The sequence below is a fragment of the Pelodiscus sinensis genome, chromosome 6 (genome assembly GCF_049634645.1).
Source record: "Pelodiscus sinensis isolate JC-2024 chromosome 6, ASM4963464v1, whole genome shotgun sequence".
NCBI lineage: Eukaryota > Metazoa > Chordata > Testudines > Trionychidae > Pelodiscus > Pelodiscus sinensis.
Genome location: NC_134716.1, coordinates 1,390,322 through 1,406,915, shown reverse-complemented (window position 1 = coordinate 1,406,915; position 16,594 = coordinate 1,390,322). Strand labels below are relative to the sequence as shown.

Sequence of the window (16,594 nt, the reverse complement as noted above, 5' to 3'; positions counted from 1 at the left end):
TCTGAAAAAAATGGTGTCTCATTAGGTATGCAAATGAGGCTCAGTGGTATTCCACACTTAGCCCCATTTGCATATTACTCGTGCAAGAAGCCGCAAGTGTAGACATAGCCTCTGAGTTCTGCCAAAGCTGATACTTGACTAACCTTAATTGTATACATGGGATCATATTGTCATTAGTTGCAGGAGTGCTGATAGGAGAACTGCGTAGGATGCTGGAATAGCCATACTTAGCAACTGTATAACTGGCTTTTTGTCTCTTAGGATGATTTACCTCGTGTTAAAGTAGAAATTGATGCAATGAAGAACCTGAGTCACCAACATATTTGCAGATTATACCATGTGATAGAGACGTCCAAGAAGATATTCATGGTTTTGGAGGTTAGATTTACAGTGCTATTCCAAAAGAATCTAATATATTACTTGTTTCAATCTTAATGTATGGAAGGGCTAAAACTTGCCTTTTAAGAGTCCTCAGCAGTCCCTCAGCACAGATCACCTTAGATGGCAGATATTGTGCAAGGGACATCAGTTTAAAAGATGTTATTTAGAAAAGTTGTATAGACTCTATAAAAGCTTCTCAACTAAATCAACATGTTTAGAAAAATTCAAATAGTCACTTGGTGTGTGTGTGTGTGTGTGTAGCCTAAAATTGTGGCTCTGCTTCAGAGGAAAATAGCCATAAAGTGAAATAGGAACCTAATTGGCAATCTAAGTTGACAGCATCCCTCCAGCCTATCCAGCTCCTATATGCCTCCCACTGATCCGATAAGGAAATGCTGCTGCGTAATCCTAGTCCAGTTTGACTTAATCTTTCAACTGGCTCACCCTTTTCCATGGGCTCAATTCAGACTGTTGTCACTTTCAAGGCCCTACTTAATGTCACTTCTCCATGTATATCTGATCACCTCTTATTGCTCTCTTGTTTTGCCATTGTGGCCAAACTCTCAATTCTTTTATCAGCTTCTCACAAGAGTTTCTATTTTCATACTGCCCCCTATTTTGTCTTGTTAAATCATTTGAATTGCTCCTAGAAGTTCACTCCAGAGATGCTTGCAGTAAGTGAGTCAATATTCACAAAGTATTTACACTTTTTAAAGTATGACCAAGAAGTGCACATGCCTAAGTGCAGTTAATGCATAACTAAATTCTGCCACCTTTCTACTGCATGGTATGCACTTATTGTCGTCTCTAAAAGTCTGTCCTTTCAGACAGGGATCAGGTCTTCCTCTTTGTACAGCAAAATAGTATCCTGTTCCTGATTGGAGACCTTTGGGCACTACTGCATTAGAATTAAAATGACAATGTACTATGCGAGGCTGGCCAGGGCTGTCTCTTTTCAATGTCATACAAGTGTGAGGTTACTTAATGAACGGCAATTTTTGTCTGATACCATTGTTTCCTGTCTCCTTGTAGTATTGTCCTGGAGGAGAGCTGTTTGATTATATAATCTCCAAGGATCGCCTTTCAGAAGAGGAAGCTCGTATATTTTTCCGTCAGATTGTTTCAGCAATGGCTTATGTGCACAGTCAAGGATATGCCCACAGAGACCTCAAACCAGTAAGTTTGACTTGTTTATAAAAATTGGACTACTACTTCTAGTACTTGTTCAGTATCCTTTCTAGGGATGTCAGTAGTTTACAGGTTACAATTAATTGACAGCTTGGCTCTCCACAGGTGGGGGTAGGATGGGGGCTACTCCAGCCTCCAGCCTGTAATGCCGCTCACCCTGTTTGTCTGGTTAAATGGGATTTTACATCCTTAATCCTTTCAAATAGGATGGAAATCTCTTTGAGCTGTTAAACCTCTTCTCCAAATTAAGTTATTCCTTCCTTTACTTTCCTAGCTCTAAGGACTGAAGTCTTCCCTCCCCTTCCTATTCCATGTATTCAGCCTTCTTTATAGAATATATCTTTCCTAGTCCAGTTCTACTGTGGCATGCCTATTGACTGAGTTGTATGTGGGTCCCTCTGGGGCCTGTAAATAGTGTTTGAGAGGAATCACCAAAAATCAACATCAGGAGGGAGAGAGCTTACTTATGAATACCCAGACTTCAAGTTAGCTCCAGTTAGTCTCTTCCCTTTGCTCCACATTCCACTTTTAATAGCAAATCATGTCTTCGTTGCTCTTCCATGTCACTGTTTTCAACTCAGCAGCAGAAGTGGCATGTTCTGCTTCAGACCTCCTAAATGGTGACATAAGAGGTTGTGTTGGGGAAACATTTTACTGTCCTCATCCTAGGATTTATCAGGATACCCATTGCTTCTACATGCATTTGTTGTAGAAGCTTGTCTTGTATTTATGGACAGATTAGAACATTTTGAGGCTGAAATCCGTAGCAGAGGAACTCCAGTGCAGGACAGCTTACTGGACAATGTTAGGGATGTGAACGACTAGTCTAGTAACCAATAAGTCTAGGCTTATTGGTTAGTATAGTTGACTACTCATATTTCCTCCCCTTTGCTTCCTCCATATCAGAGGCAGCAAGGGGTTGGGATGGGAAGCAGGAGCTGGGTGAAAATGCATTAAAAGCAGGTTCACCCCCAGCACCAGCTCTGTGGTGCTGCCAGACCCCCCCACCCCCCTCATGCTGCTGCCTCTGAGGCAGCAGGGCAGGAGGAAGGAGCATGGGAGGGCTACTGTGAAGCAGTCTCTTCCCTCAGTGAGCCCAGGCTGCTGCCTATGGTAGGCCCAGGCTGTTCCAGCAGCCCCTGGTTTTTTAGACTGGCTCCCTCCTGGACTGGCTCCCTCCTGGCACCCTGCGCTGCTGCCTCTGATAGAGAGGCGGCAACACGGAGTGATGGGGACTCCCTGGGAGTGTGGCCACATTGCGCTGGCTGCCGGCCCCACCCCGAGGACTATAAAATAGTCAACTAACCACTAAGAATTCATGTGGTTAATTGACTGTTCAATTAACTGATAGCTAACATCCCTAGACAATGTATGGAATGCTTCACATTGCTATTAGCTTTTAGAGGAAATGGGCTTATGGCCTGGGAGAGGATGGTGGACAGTACTATTGATGGCTACAAGATGAGAAAAAACTAATCCTATGGTTGGGTTATCCTGTAAAGTACTCTTGTTAACACCACTCTCCTTTCCTTCAGGAGAACTTGCTAATTGATGCAGAACATAACTTGAAGCTTATTGACTTTGGTCTCTGTGCAAAGCCAAAGGTGAGTGTGCAAAAGTAAATGACACTAACTACAATGTAGTGCATCCAAATACTTAAGCTATTAAAAGGGTGTTTAATAGCACTCAAGACATTCACTGTAGGAGTATGGACATGCAGTGGGTATCCTTCTAGTTCCAGCTTGCCTTCTGAAGTACTTTGTGATCTTGAGGAGTTTCATCTATTTTTCTGTCCCACCCTTTTTTCTATTGTAAGTTCTTCAAAGCAGGGTCCAGCTGTTTGTGTAACACAGACAGAGGTCCCAACAGAGGTCAGGACTTTAAAATGCTATTATAATTCAAATAATTGACTGGATATGCTTTCCAAAACTAGATATGGTTTTGGGTGTTCGAAATGTATGGCTTTGTTTAGGGCAGCAGTTCTCCCCTGCAAGGTAAGCAAACCACTCTAGTCCAGTTCAGTTGTGTGGGGCTGGCTGGCCTGACTTCCAAATCTTATCTCAAAACTTCTCACATTTATAGCTGTGATGTTACCTTTAAATTTTTGTCCTTTAGTAATCTAATCAAGCAGTTTAGAATGAGACAGATGCTAATAGGAAGCAATCCAAGCATAGAGTTCAATGTAAAACCAAAGCAGATGGTTTGCTGTTGCCTAGAACACTGGTTCAGCTGACCTGCAAGACATTCATAAATTAAAACTGATTAAAACTCCAGATGAGGGCAGAACTGTTTTTAGGTGTTGAAATATCATTTCAGGCCAGTTGTCTAGACAAGCTGTACATTTGATAGGGCTGTGTTTTGATGTGTCAAGACTATAGATAGGTTTGGACTGGTTTCTCACTGTTGTGTGCCTTGTAAAGAAGGAGCTCCCCTGACAAATTCTGTGTAGGTGTAACCGACCCCATAAAGGAAACATTAATATCATTTTCTAAATAGAGATGAACAGTTGAGACACTGAATAAGTTACTTCCCTATGGTAATGCTGGAAATTGCATCAAGATTTGCAGCATGACAGGTGGGTTAGCTAGAGGATTTTTGCTTAGCACTGGTCTATAGGATCACATGACTTGCACCACAGCTGAGTGAAGCCCATAATTGTGTGCTACAGTATAGTTCAAACTAGATATTTAATTCCTTTCCAATTGAAGTCTAATGTCTGTTCAATTGTTCTTTTCTAGGGTGGCCTGGATTACCAGCTGAACACATGTTGTGGGAGCCCAGCTTATGCAGCGCCTGAGTTAATTCAGGGCAAAGCTTACATTGGCTCAGAGGTATTTAATGCAGTGTCCTTTTTGAAAAAGTGTCGTAAATATGCTGTGAACTTTATGTACATAAGCCCTAGCATAACTAGACTTAGCTTTAAATGCTCTCTTGTGTAACTACCCCGTCAGTCTTCTTGCAGGAGTTGTGCCTCCACTGGATAGTGGAGGATTCATGCTAAAGTAGCACATAACACAGCCTTTTTAGCACACATCTCACTATTTTTCTTGACTAGCTCTTCCTAGTGTCCTTAGCTGTGTCACTGTCCTGAAGAGCAATATCTGAATTCCTCCTATGCCGTGCCCTTTTGTGAGCTCATCCACTCCTGGAATTGCCTTTCTACACTTAACTCCCAAGCTCTCCTATTCCCTCTGTTTGGTCTAATCTTCTCATCTTGACATCTCTTCCGAGAATTTGTACTCTCACCTTGAAGAGAACACCACTGCTTGTTCCATGTTCCATCTTTTCCTGCTTCTCCCTGTCTGTCGTCTTTCCTCACATTATAGCTTCCCTCCCCACATACCTGCTGCAGAAATAAGATGATCAAAGCTGGGCTACATGGCTAATAACCTCTTTTCCTGGCACCCATCTTGTATCTAACCAATTTATCTTAAATATTTTCAAACTTCCTCAATTGTTGCTATGACACATCAGCCATACCCCAAAGTTTCTTCACTTTCATTCCACCTCTACATCAGTGTCAAACTCCTCCTTACTCCTGTGTGTCTCTGCACCAGTACCTTTACGTAAATTTTGCTAATCACTAGTTGTACCTGCTAGCTGGTCTTGGCTTCACCTCAGTTCAAACTTCTTTTGCATTTCAATGATTCTGCTTAGTATTTTCAGCCCAGTCAGACTGGGGAAATGCTTGCTTCTGGGTGTCTTCAGACTCTCACCTGTGCAGGGAGCCCCATGCAGCTCTGCTGTCAATACTGTCCTTTTGTTAAAACTGTGCCCTCATGATTTCCTGCAACTGTAATATAAAAATTGGGAAAGAAAAATCTAATTGAGATTGCAAAGAGAAACTTCAAACCAAATTTTGCCAAGCCTATTTGTACCCTGCTTGCACCAGCTGCCCTATACAGACTTAGAACATGGATGTGGCTGGGCTGGCAGCAACTGCAGTGACAAACAGCTCCCTGAGCTGCTCTTACCTAACTTTACCTGGTAATGTTAACTTGCAGTGATTGGTGTTTTTGTTGGCTCGTCTCATCTGCACCCCTAAATCGTTCAGTGTATCAGTGTAGCAATTTCTCTCCCTATTGAAATCAAACAAATCTGGCTGTGAGTGAAGATTTGGGGGAAGGACATGGCTTTCCTAGTGCTCTGACAAGTAGAGCTTACTCCAAAGTTGAGTTGGGGAAAGCTTAACTTGCACTTCTGAGTGTGCTCTTCTTTGGACAGAATCCTTTAGCTCCAATATACTTTGATAAATGAACATGACATTGCTTCAGTGATGTGATCCCTGTTTTCAGTTCCCAGATGTGTCAAACTCTTTTCACTTCTACCTGACCCTTCATGGTGTTTGTTTGTTTTTTAGGCAGATATATGGAGCATGGGGGTTCTCTTGTATGCTCTCCTATGTGGCTTCCTCCCATTCGATGATGAGAATGTCATGGCTCTCTACAGGAAGATAATGGTATGTAGTGCTTTAGTAGATCCAAACAGTCAGCATAAATGAAGAGGCAGAGGCAGGTTGTTGTGTCTCGGCCTCTTGCTATCTGATTGAATGTATTACCATTGTCACGTATGTTTAACAGCGTCTTGGTGTTTGCGGGGATGTAAATGGGTAACAATTAACCAGTAAGTCTCACCCTTAATGGGTAAGGCTTACCAGTTCCGGTTAACGAGTAGAAGCTCGAGCAGCTCCCTGCGTGCCCCGGGCCCACAGGTCCCACTGCCGGCAGGGGCTGCTGGAGCAACCTCTGTCTGTTACCCTCCTTCACCCCTGCCCCCCAGGCCACAGGTTACACGTTGGCTTCCTGGGCACCAGGTCGGCAGCCCTTGCTAGCCCCACTCCCAGGGGGCTGGCTTTAGTGTAGCAGCGACGCCTCCCCAGGAGTGGGGCTGGCAGGGGCTACCAGCCCCACTCTCAGGGAAGCTTTCCTTGCCTACTATGGAGCCCAGATGAAGCCTCTCCAGTACCTAGGTTTGCTGCGGCAGCAAAAAAATTTTGTAGTAGTTACACGGCTACATTTTTAAACACTATTTTACATCCCTAATATTGACATTTCTTCTGTTGACAGAAGATACACTGATGCGAGAACTGATCCACAAGTAAACTTTCAAATTTAAAATAGATACATCAGTAGACAAGTAGCTCTAAAATACTTGGAGTGAGATAATCTAGGCTGTTATGTTTCTGGCTTTTTTCTTTTTAATCCTTTGTTTCAAATGACTCAATTTATTCAGCCACCTGGGGAAGAGGACCCTTGTAGAATAGGACTAATGGTTCATTTTGATAAATAGGATAGAATATAGCTTCTATAGCTGAAGAGAACTCTTTTAAAATACCTCCTGAAACAAAACTAAGTTTAGTTTGTAATAGGACAGAAATTCCCTTTGGCTTGGGGAGAAATTTTGGATTGAGTGATTGTGGAAATGGCCAAGTCTACAGTACAGTAATAGTGAAATAGGAGGGAGCAGCATTGCATCAAAGGTAGAAAAGAGGAAGTAGAAGATGGGGTAGGAGAAGCTGAGTGCGAATACCACAGACGGAGTGAAATTATTTCCCGAGGAGTTACCAGTGATTAGAATCATAATGTTAGAAGAGACTACAAGGGACATCTAGTCTAACCCTTTGTCAAGATGCAGGATTTTTATCTAAACCTTGAGATGACTATTCAGACTTGGTTTGAAAACCTCCAGGGAAGAAGCTTCCACAACCTCCCTAGGCAGTCTCTTCCATTGCCCTGCTCTGCTATAGCTTAAAACCTCTGCCTCTTGTCCTGCCCTCTGTGACAAGAGAGCAACTCTTCTCCAGCTTTTTATGGCAGGCACATTTCTTCAGCCTTTGCTTATATACTTTGCTTTCCATACTTTTGTTGCTTGCCTCTGGATCCTTTGCAGTTTCTCTACATTCTTCTTATACACTGGGGACCAAAATTAAACCTAGTATTCCAGGTGAGGCCTAACCAGCTCTGAGTAGAGAAATACTACTCCTTCACATAGCTTTTATGCTATGCTTCTATTTAATACAGCCTAAAACTGCAGTTTTTTTTGCAACAGCACCTCATTGCTGACTCATGTTATGATCCATCACAGCTCCCAGATCCTTCTCTCAGTGCTACTGTCACACCAGTTATTCCCATATTCTGTGTCCACTAACGTTTCTTTTTTAGGACTAACTTCTGTAGTGCGATTAGTAGTGATCAGTTGGCAAGAGTTTGTGGAGCAGAGCTCATTAAGTGAGAGCAGTAGCCAAATCTGCTTCCTGTGATTCATTGCTGCCTGGGGCACCGTTTCATTGTGCTACAGCATGAAAAATGATGCCATGAACATGACTTCCCCATGTCTCCTGTCTGCTCTTATGTATATATATTAATTTCAAGCCTCTTCTGACCACTGTGCTACCACAGACTGGCTGGTGCTCATGCCGATTGTAAGCAGCATTTGGGAAGAAGCATATTTGCCACCATCTTGCTGTTGGGCTGTCCTATTGCTCCTTATCTTGTACCTGGACTTTTCAAGTGCAAATGTGTATAAATCACCTTGAGTAGCAGAAATCACTACAGGATCCTCCCCCTTAAGTCAATACAGTAATTACTGGTGATCTATAGCATATGCAGCATAGTGCCACTTTGCTCCTCAAAATGGAGAGGGGTGAAAAGGAAACCACGAGCCAGTTAGACAACCTGGTAGAAACAGTTAAAGTGGCATAAATTGGGCAAATCAGGAAATGCTTCTAGTATGTTGTCTCCTTACATGCTGCTACTTAATTAAACCTGCTGTTTGGATGCAGGAATTTGGTTTAAAGCCATATCATAGATCCCTTTCTTTGTGGCTGTTGGAAGGAGAAGGCTTAGCTACCATGCAGTATAAGAAACCAGTTTGTGGTGGAGTAGAGGTATGTAGCTGAATCCTCCTTTCTCACAGCTGTCATGGGCAAAGCTGGAAATTCCTTTCTTGGACTGGTAACTGGTTAAAAGACCAGAAACAAAGGGTAGGAATAATCAGCTATCAGAATGGAGAGGAAAATAGAGGTGTCAGTTAGGGGTCTGTACAGAACTAATACCATTCAACTTTCCTAAATTATCTGGAAAGAGGTAAGCAGTGAGGTGGCAAAAATTGCAGATCCTTGACTAAATCTTAGTCAGGAGGCTTCTGTTCTAGTGGGAGTGTGGGCCTACCCTAAGAAGGCTGAGGCCCTGAGGTCACTACACTGGCCATTGCAGAAGTCAGAGGTCACAAAGTAATGGAATCCATTACTTGCTCAACTTGCATGATGGACCCGGAGCCTTAATCATTATTAAACTGACATTTTAGTTGAGGGTGCTAATGCAGCTAATACTTGGTAAGGTGGGATTGGTAAATAAATGGTATTGCACCTAGAGCAGTGGTCTCCAACCTTTTTACACCCAAGATCACTTTTTAAACGACAGAACAAGCCAAGATCTACTGCCCCACCCCTTCCTTGAAACCCCACCCTCATTATTCTCCTCCTCCTCCATCGTTTGCTATCCCCAGCCCTTATAATGCTGCTTTTTTCCCTCAATTCTTCTGTAGGAAGAGGTTTTTCCAACATTTGGCTAGTCTAGAATGGACCAAATGGCAGAAAAACCCCTTCTTTTGGAAGCCCCCTTATTCCTCGTGGAAAGAGGAATATAGGGGTGACCAAAAGATCATGTTTGCTCTTCCACTAAAAGAAGCAGAAGAACAAACGCATCCCTGGATGCAGAAGAGTTCCTGGAATAGCTCCGGAATCCTGAAAAACTCCTGCAGTCTAGCCGTACCCTCCCTGGGTTGAGACAGGATGTGTAGGCTCTAAGATGGGAATGAGGGATTTGGGTGTGGGAAGGGGTGAGAGGTGCAAGCTCTGGGAGGAAATCTGGATGCAGGAGGAGGTGGATAAGGGGATGCTGCCTCGGGGAGCGGGTGGCAGGCCGGGCAGTGTTGGGGTCAGATGTAGGGTTAGGGTACTAAGCAAGCCACAGACTTCTGGATGTGAGGGTTCAGGAATTTGGGTTGGGGTGTATGAGGGCCTCAGGGCAGGGGTTCCAGTGTATGCTAGGCTCAGATGTAGGGTCTGGGGGAAAGGGGAGTGCAGGAGTGCTATGATGCTGTGACCAGATGTGGGACTTGGCCCCAATTGCGGATTTGTTGGCCAGGCTTCATTTTTAAATACAATATTATGTCAAACACAAAGCTTCAGCATTGTCTTTATTTATGAGAAGGGCGGGGAACCTGTTTTGAGACTGGGGTCACTGACCCACAGAAAAGGCAGTTGCATCCCACACAAGTGAGATGCAAAAAAATAACTCCTCCACCCCTCTCCCCCCCCCCCACACACACCTCACTGTGTTCCCAACTGTGGTGGTAGGAGCAGAGGACATGGTACTGGGGAAGGGTGCTAGTGGGTGCTTTGGCAGGGGACAGGGTGCTAGTGGGAACAGAGTTCTGCGGCTGGGGGCAGGGGAGAGGGAACAGGGTGCTGGGAGGGGAGAGGACAGGGTTCTGCAGCAGGGGACAGTTCTGTGGGTGGGGACAGAGGAGTGGGGACAGTTCTGTGGCTGGGAAGAGAGCAGGGCAGTGGGGGCAGGGAGTCTCCTGCACCTGCCTCCTCCCAGGATTCCCTTCCTCCTCCCCCCCCTCCCGCCCCGAGGGAATCCAGCATGCGCCTCCTCAAGGCCCGACTCCCCCCTCCTGCGGCGCCTCACGATGGACCGGTTGGTGACCACAGACCTAGAGGCTCTGGTAAACAACTTAATGTACTTTCTCCAAAATATAGGTTGAACCTCTCTAGTCTGGCACTCTGGTCCAGCAACGTCCGTGATTCACCATGGTTTTTAGTTAGCTGGCTGTTCGCTTATCATGGGTGTAGCCAGGTTTCCCATGGTCCCATAATGTTTTACAGCCATCAGGCGTGGCTTTGTATTTGGTGCTGTTTAGCTCAAATTTATCCCTAAATATTTTGTAAGAGCCCAGTGAGCAGTGGAAGTGTTGGAAATGCTGCTAGACAATATTGACCTCCCATGGTTTGGCAAATTCTCTGGTTTGGCACCAGTTAGGTCCCAAAGGTGCTGGACTAGAAAAGTTACATTTCAGTTTAATAATTAGGGCTCTGTTTCTGCTCTGGATTAATATACTTTCCGTGTGAAGGCCCAAAGTGGTTATGAATTCTTTAGTTGAGCAAAATTATAGATGGCTAAGCTATAACCAAGACAAAGGGCTTAACATGAGTCTGGATGAATCTTGCATAGTACTTTCATCATTGTGCAATATGCTCTGGAGCTAGAATTGACTGATCTGAATTCACAGAACGCTGGCTACCCAAACTTGTCTAAATTGCACTCAGATGAACATGCTTTAAGAACTTGTTTGAGGACAAGAAACAAGATACAACCTTCCTAATTAAGATTATCTACCAATGTAGGCTTGTTTCTACCACTTTGAATTCCAGTTTCAATTTCTGATTTATTTACAAGTTGGAAAATTGATTCAAATTAGGACTTTTATGCATTATTGTGGGATTTAATTTCACACATTATAGATTTTGAAATTTACTGTAATCTCAGCTCAAACTATTGTTCCGCGTCACAGTATAGTACAGTCTGCTGGTGAATCTAATTAGGGTGTCATATCACTCCTGTGCAGCATATTTCTTTGCCTAGAATACTCTACAGTTCCTCACTTGGGAATAACACTTGACTAAATGCTTCCTGCTTTGATTGAAAATCAAATAAAAAATTGACAGCTCCCCATTAAGCAGCTAACTTTCTTCTGATTATATTGTGCATTTGTTGGCTATCTTTACAAAAATGCTTAGCTGTCATTTCTAGCATGACTACTAATAAATTGAGTGTTAATCTTATTTAATTCATCTGTGTTCCTATGCCAGAGCTATATTTCAGAACCGAACCTCAATATATTAAAGCAGTCCTTAAAATATATAAAAAAACTAGATGTTCACCTTGGATTACTTCTAGAGTTAAATTAGAAATATTAATATTTGATAGCTGTTGAAGTAAATGCCTTAGTCTTGATTAAAAACAAAGCAACTAGAATTTAGATTTCTATTATGAAACCAATGGAGTTAAAGAAATGTATGTGCATTACTCAGACTTGACTAATTGAAACAGGTGTCTGCAGAAATGAAACTCTCTCAGTACTTAGTGCATTTCATTCCATCTTGGTAGTTAAATCATATTTCACCTTGATTCTTCATTGACTACTTTTTGCTTTCATTTTAGTATACATGAGACTTGTAGCAATTTCAGTTTGAAATTTTTTTCATAGCCATTGCTCCCTTTCCTCAAATTTGGAAGCAGTTAGTGTTGATCTACTAGTCATACACGCTACATGAACAATGAATTCTTGGGATAAAAAAAGCCCTGAATGTTCTAGGTTTTTTAAATTCTAAGGCTCCTGACCAGCATTAAATACAAATCAATGGAAAGCAAATGCAAGGCTGCTTCCCTTTTGGCAACATGACCATTCGTACTATTAAAGCACAGAATGTTAGATCACTTAATTTTAATACTTTGTCTAGCAGTTCACTTACACCTTTCGTACTGCTTTTAAAGTACAATTCACAGTAGCACCCAAAGCCTAATAAGTGCCATCTACTAAACTTGAGAAGGAAAAATCAAATGTACAATTATAAAATGGGGAAGAACTGACTAAACAGTAATACTGCTAAGAAGTTTCAGTGAATCCGTTACTGAGTCACTGAAACTTCTTGAGTAAACCAAAAGATGCAGTTACAGGAAAAAGCTAATATTCTGGGGGTGTATTAACAGGAATGTAGACTGTTGGGCATTGGTGAGGCCTCAGCTGAGGTGTCCAATTCTGGATGCCACTTTTTAAGGTAAGATGATGGACAAATTGGATCATCCAGAGGACAGCAGCAAGAATGGTAGAACAGGTTTCATAAACCTTTTGAGAAAAGGCACGTTGAGTTCTGAAAAGAGACTACAGGGGAACCTGATAACATGAAAACTTGCATTAAGGGCTGTTAAAATGTGGATTGTGATCAATTGTGTCTTGTCTACAGAGGACAAGTAAAATGGGCTTAATCTGCAGCAAAGAAGATTTAAATTGACACAAAGTTCTAAGTGTCAGGATAGGTTAGATCTGGAACAGGAGTGCAAGGGAGGCTTTTGAATCTATTTTTTGAAGTTCTTAAGATGAGGTTGCAGAAATTCCTTTAAGGAATGGTTTAGATTTACAGCCAGTCCCCGAGTTGCAATCAGTCGACTTACGCCCGTTTGCAGTTACAACCAAAAATGTAGTAAATGGCGGACCCCGAGTTAACGCAATCCGTGCTTACGAACAGCACGGTCGTGTGTAACTCAATGGGGTCCAACTTACAAACAAACTGAGTTACGACCAATTGTTTGGTCCATAACCAGTTTGTAAGTTGGAGACAGGCTGTACTTGGTCCAGACTCATTGCAAGGAATTAGAGTTGATATCTCCAGGACCTTTCTGGGCCTACATTTCTGATTCTCTTCTTGGTGTCTGTCCTTTGAGAACCACAGTTCCTTTTCCTAGTAATTGCCTAGTGCTTAAGAGGCTGAATGCCATAATTGGTGTAATAAAAATGGAATAAATAAGGGCTGAGTAGGCCAAAGCCAAAGCTGAGTGAATTACTCTTACCTAACTTGTTTATGTGCAATCTGGTTTGATTGTGTTCCTGGAATAACAGTTCAGGTTCAGCCATCTTTCCATGGGACTAACCTAGCATGAATCTATTTTAACCTAAAAATTAATCACACTTGAATTCAGTGAAAGTAAGAAAGATGACACCTTTTTGTCAAGTTAATCTAAATATGTTGAAAATGCAGCTCCACTAGCTCCAAATGCTATATGGGACTTTCAGAATGTAGATGGATACCAGTAAGTCATCCAAGCAATTTAATGACATTATTTGCACTAGTTGGCCAAAATTCACTCTAAACCAACTTTTTTTTAATACAGAGAGGAAAGTACGAGGTTCCGAAGTGGCTTTCTGCTAGTAGTATTCTGCTTCTCCATCAGATGCTGCAGGTAAAGCAATTGGTTCTAGCTAGACCATACGTTTTACAGTACTGTTAACTATTCAAAATAGCGTTGAAATATAGATCTGAAAGCCTAAAATATAGCATTGTAGTTAAACTATTTAAGAGAATATAACCGGTCCCTCTGGTGAAAAAGCTGCAATCGTAGAATATTACTCAAAGCACTCTGCATACCATGGTCCAGTTGTCGCGTTGCTAACAAAGTTGTCTTCCAGCATCTAATTTAGAAGATTGCACTTTGCTGCATAAATGTAATTCCCAAGTGTGCTTTTATGACCAGCTAAATTTATAAAACCAATTAGCTGAGCTACTATTAACCCTGTTGACAAGTGTCAATCATCCCTTCTGCTTCTGTTAATGTAGGTTTCCTTAACTAGCCCCTATGGCCTGACTTATCTCTTCTACTTGAAATATTTCAACTCCAATTTTCTGGGCAAAGGATTAATTTTACTAGTCTTTTATTTCTGTGAATAGTAGCTGTGGTATCCCCTTTGTGAAAGCATTGACTAACTGCATTTCTTACTACCTATTAGGTGGATCCAAAGAAGCGAATTACAGTTAAACATCTCTTAAATCATCCATGGCTCATGCAGGATTACACCTATGCTGTTCAATGGCAAAGCAAATACCCAGTAAGTGTGCTGATGAGAGCGGTGATTTTCAAACCTTCTTCCTCATGACCCAGTTGAAGACAATTATTAATGCCTGTGACCGAACATAATTAGACTGGAGTTTGGGCTACAGGGTGAGACTAAGGAAGGGAGCTTTGGGCTGTAGGAGAGAGCTCTGGGTTTGGAGAGGGAGGAGTCAGGGCTGGGGCAGGAGGGGCTTACCTCGACCAGCTCAGCCAACAGTGCAGTGGGGGTGTTAAGACTGGCTTCCTGCCTCTCCTGGCACAGCAGACCATGCTGCACTCCAGAAGCAGGTTCCCAGCCAGTGGGAATGTGAAGCTAGTGCTCAAGGCAGGGGCAGTGCATGGAGCCCTGTGTGCTCTTCTCCTCTCCTCCTCCTCCTCCCCACAAGAGCCTGACCTGCTGCTGGTTGCTTCTGGGGCACAGCACAAGTCAGTGCCAGGACAGGCAAGGAAGCACCCTTAGTACCCACTGATTCCCCCTGCAGCAACAAGACCAGTGCCTGATATTCCAGGACCCAGCATTGGGTGGCAACCTGCAGTTTGAAAACCACTGGATTAGAGGATTAATGTATCAGTAGTGACTAGATTGGGGTGGGCAAAAGGGCATCCGTGGGCTGGATCCGTGTGCTCTTGGCAGCGCGGGAGGAGACTTCACTCGCTCCCCTGCCCCCAAACTCTGATTAGCCTGGGGGGAACTCATGAAGTTTCCTCCACCCTGTCCCTGCCCTGCAAGGACTGCACAGCACTTAGAAGTGCTGTGTGCTCCTGGAAGGGTAGGAGGAAGCTTTGCATGCTCCCCCACCCCGGGCCCTGATTGGCCTGGGGTGGGGAAGCACAGGAAGTATCCTCTCACTGCCAGGGGCATGGTTGCTTAGGGGTAAGCTGGGGAGTGGGGGGGGGGGAGCAAAGAGGCACCCCCACTCCCAGACCAATCATGGTCTGCGTGTGGGGGAAGCTTAGAAGGATCCTGGCCCTGCCCCTTCTGTTTGAGGTCTCGCCCCTTCCGGTGTCGCCTGGGGCCACTTCAAAAATTTTTGAAGTGGCCCCAACAAAAAATTGCCCACCCCTGAACTAGATCATAAATTCGTCCTGAATTTATGCCTCAGCAGAGGGCATATGGGGACAATATAAAGACTTCATCCTTCAAAGGGACAAACCTGAAGATGACCGGTTACTTTATTCAGCAAGTTGCTGATGTTGAATTCTTCAAGGTTCTCTTCCTCTCAGAATGCATATCTACAGATATTCAATATAAAGTTCTTAATCCCTATGAAGGGGAAAGACCTCTGTTAGCTGCAGAATTTGAGTTAATTTATAAAATACCAAAGGGATGAATGGTTCTTTTTACATGTAACTGGCCAATAAGCCTCTGAATATTTGCATGCAGTAAGATATATTATTTTTGAAAAACAGGCACCTGTGTGCTGCAGAACCAAGGGTAGAAAGTGGCTTACATAGTGGAGTTATGTAATTTTATTTCCTATAATTTCCTAGTTAGAATAAAGCCTCATTTGACTATTGAAAACTCAAACTAAATCCCCTTCACCAAATACTGCACTATACATAGAAGTTAAGCTAGCACAAAAATAAAAATCTAGCAGATTAGGCTTAATAAACATGAGGTATTTGGGTATGTACAGCTAGTGCCTATAGTTGGCCATTGGGTGTCATTGTTTCTCTATGCAAAGAGCTTTTTTACTGTACATGCAGCATTAGTAGTAACATGTATAATTGCAAGCATGTATTTTAATAGCTTTTTTCTTTTCCTTTTGAAATGGGAAGAGAATCTAAGTGTACGCCAACAAAATTACATCTGTTTAATAGTGAGGGATATTTACTGAGGATCATGGTGGATTTTCAGACATAGGCAAGTTTTAAAATCAAGGTCAGATGGTTTTCTAAAAGATCTATTCTCGGAATTATCTTGGGGAAGTTCTCTGGTTTGTTAGACGGGATGTCAGGCTAGATCACAATAGTCCCATCTAGAGATATTGGATTGTTAAGCCAAGAGCCATCTGGCTTCATGGGAACATCCCACTCTTAAACACTGATCTAGAAGATTTCAAAGTCTGAAGCTTTCATATTACAACTTGTTCTTTCAGCTTGGGCATCTTGATGATGACTGCATAACAGAGCTTTCAGTGTTCCACAAACGTGGCAGGCAAAGTATGACTGAGTTAATTTCGGAGGTGAGTAACTTGTAATATGAATAACTCAAACTTGGACATATTAACTGATTCCAGTACTCGTTTCCAGTGTGACACTTAAAGCTGCCCAATATAGCCTGATCTATGGATTGTGTATTGTATGAATTACTTTATTCCCAGTTACCACAGGTTTGGCAGGTTCTTGTA

General features: G+C 42.9%; 1 protein-coding gene across 2 annotated transcripts in view; it reads left to right on the top strand.

Annotated features, from left to right (window-relative positions):
* The window catches only part of MELK (maternal embryonic leucine zipper kinase), a 43,030-nt gene that overhangs the window by 4,295 nt on the left and 22,141 nt on the right, over window positions 1-16,594 (top strand). For both annotated transcript variants that reach the window (XM_014573284.3, XM_006122369.4), the window contains exons 4-11: window positions 262-378; window positions 1,414-1,557; window positions 3,105-3,173; window positions 4,308-4,400; window positions 5,930-6,028; window positions 13,527-13,595; window positions 14,140-14,238; window positions 16,343-16,429. In XM_014573284.3, the coding sequence (XP_014428770.1) occupies window positions 262-378; window positions 1,414-1,557; window positions 3,105-3,173; window positions 4,308-4,400; window positions 5,930-6,028; window positions 13,527-13,595; window positions 14,140-14,238; window positions 16,343-16,429 (777 nt within the window). The remainder of the gene's footprint in view (window positions 1-261; window positions 379-1,413; window positions 1,558-3,104; window positions 3,174-4,307; window positions 4,401-5,929; window positions 6,029-13,526; window positions 13,596-14,139; window positions 14,239-16,342; window positions 16,430-16,594) is intronic.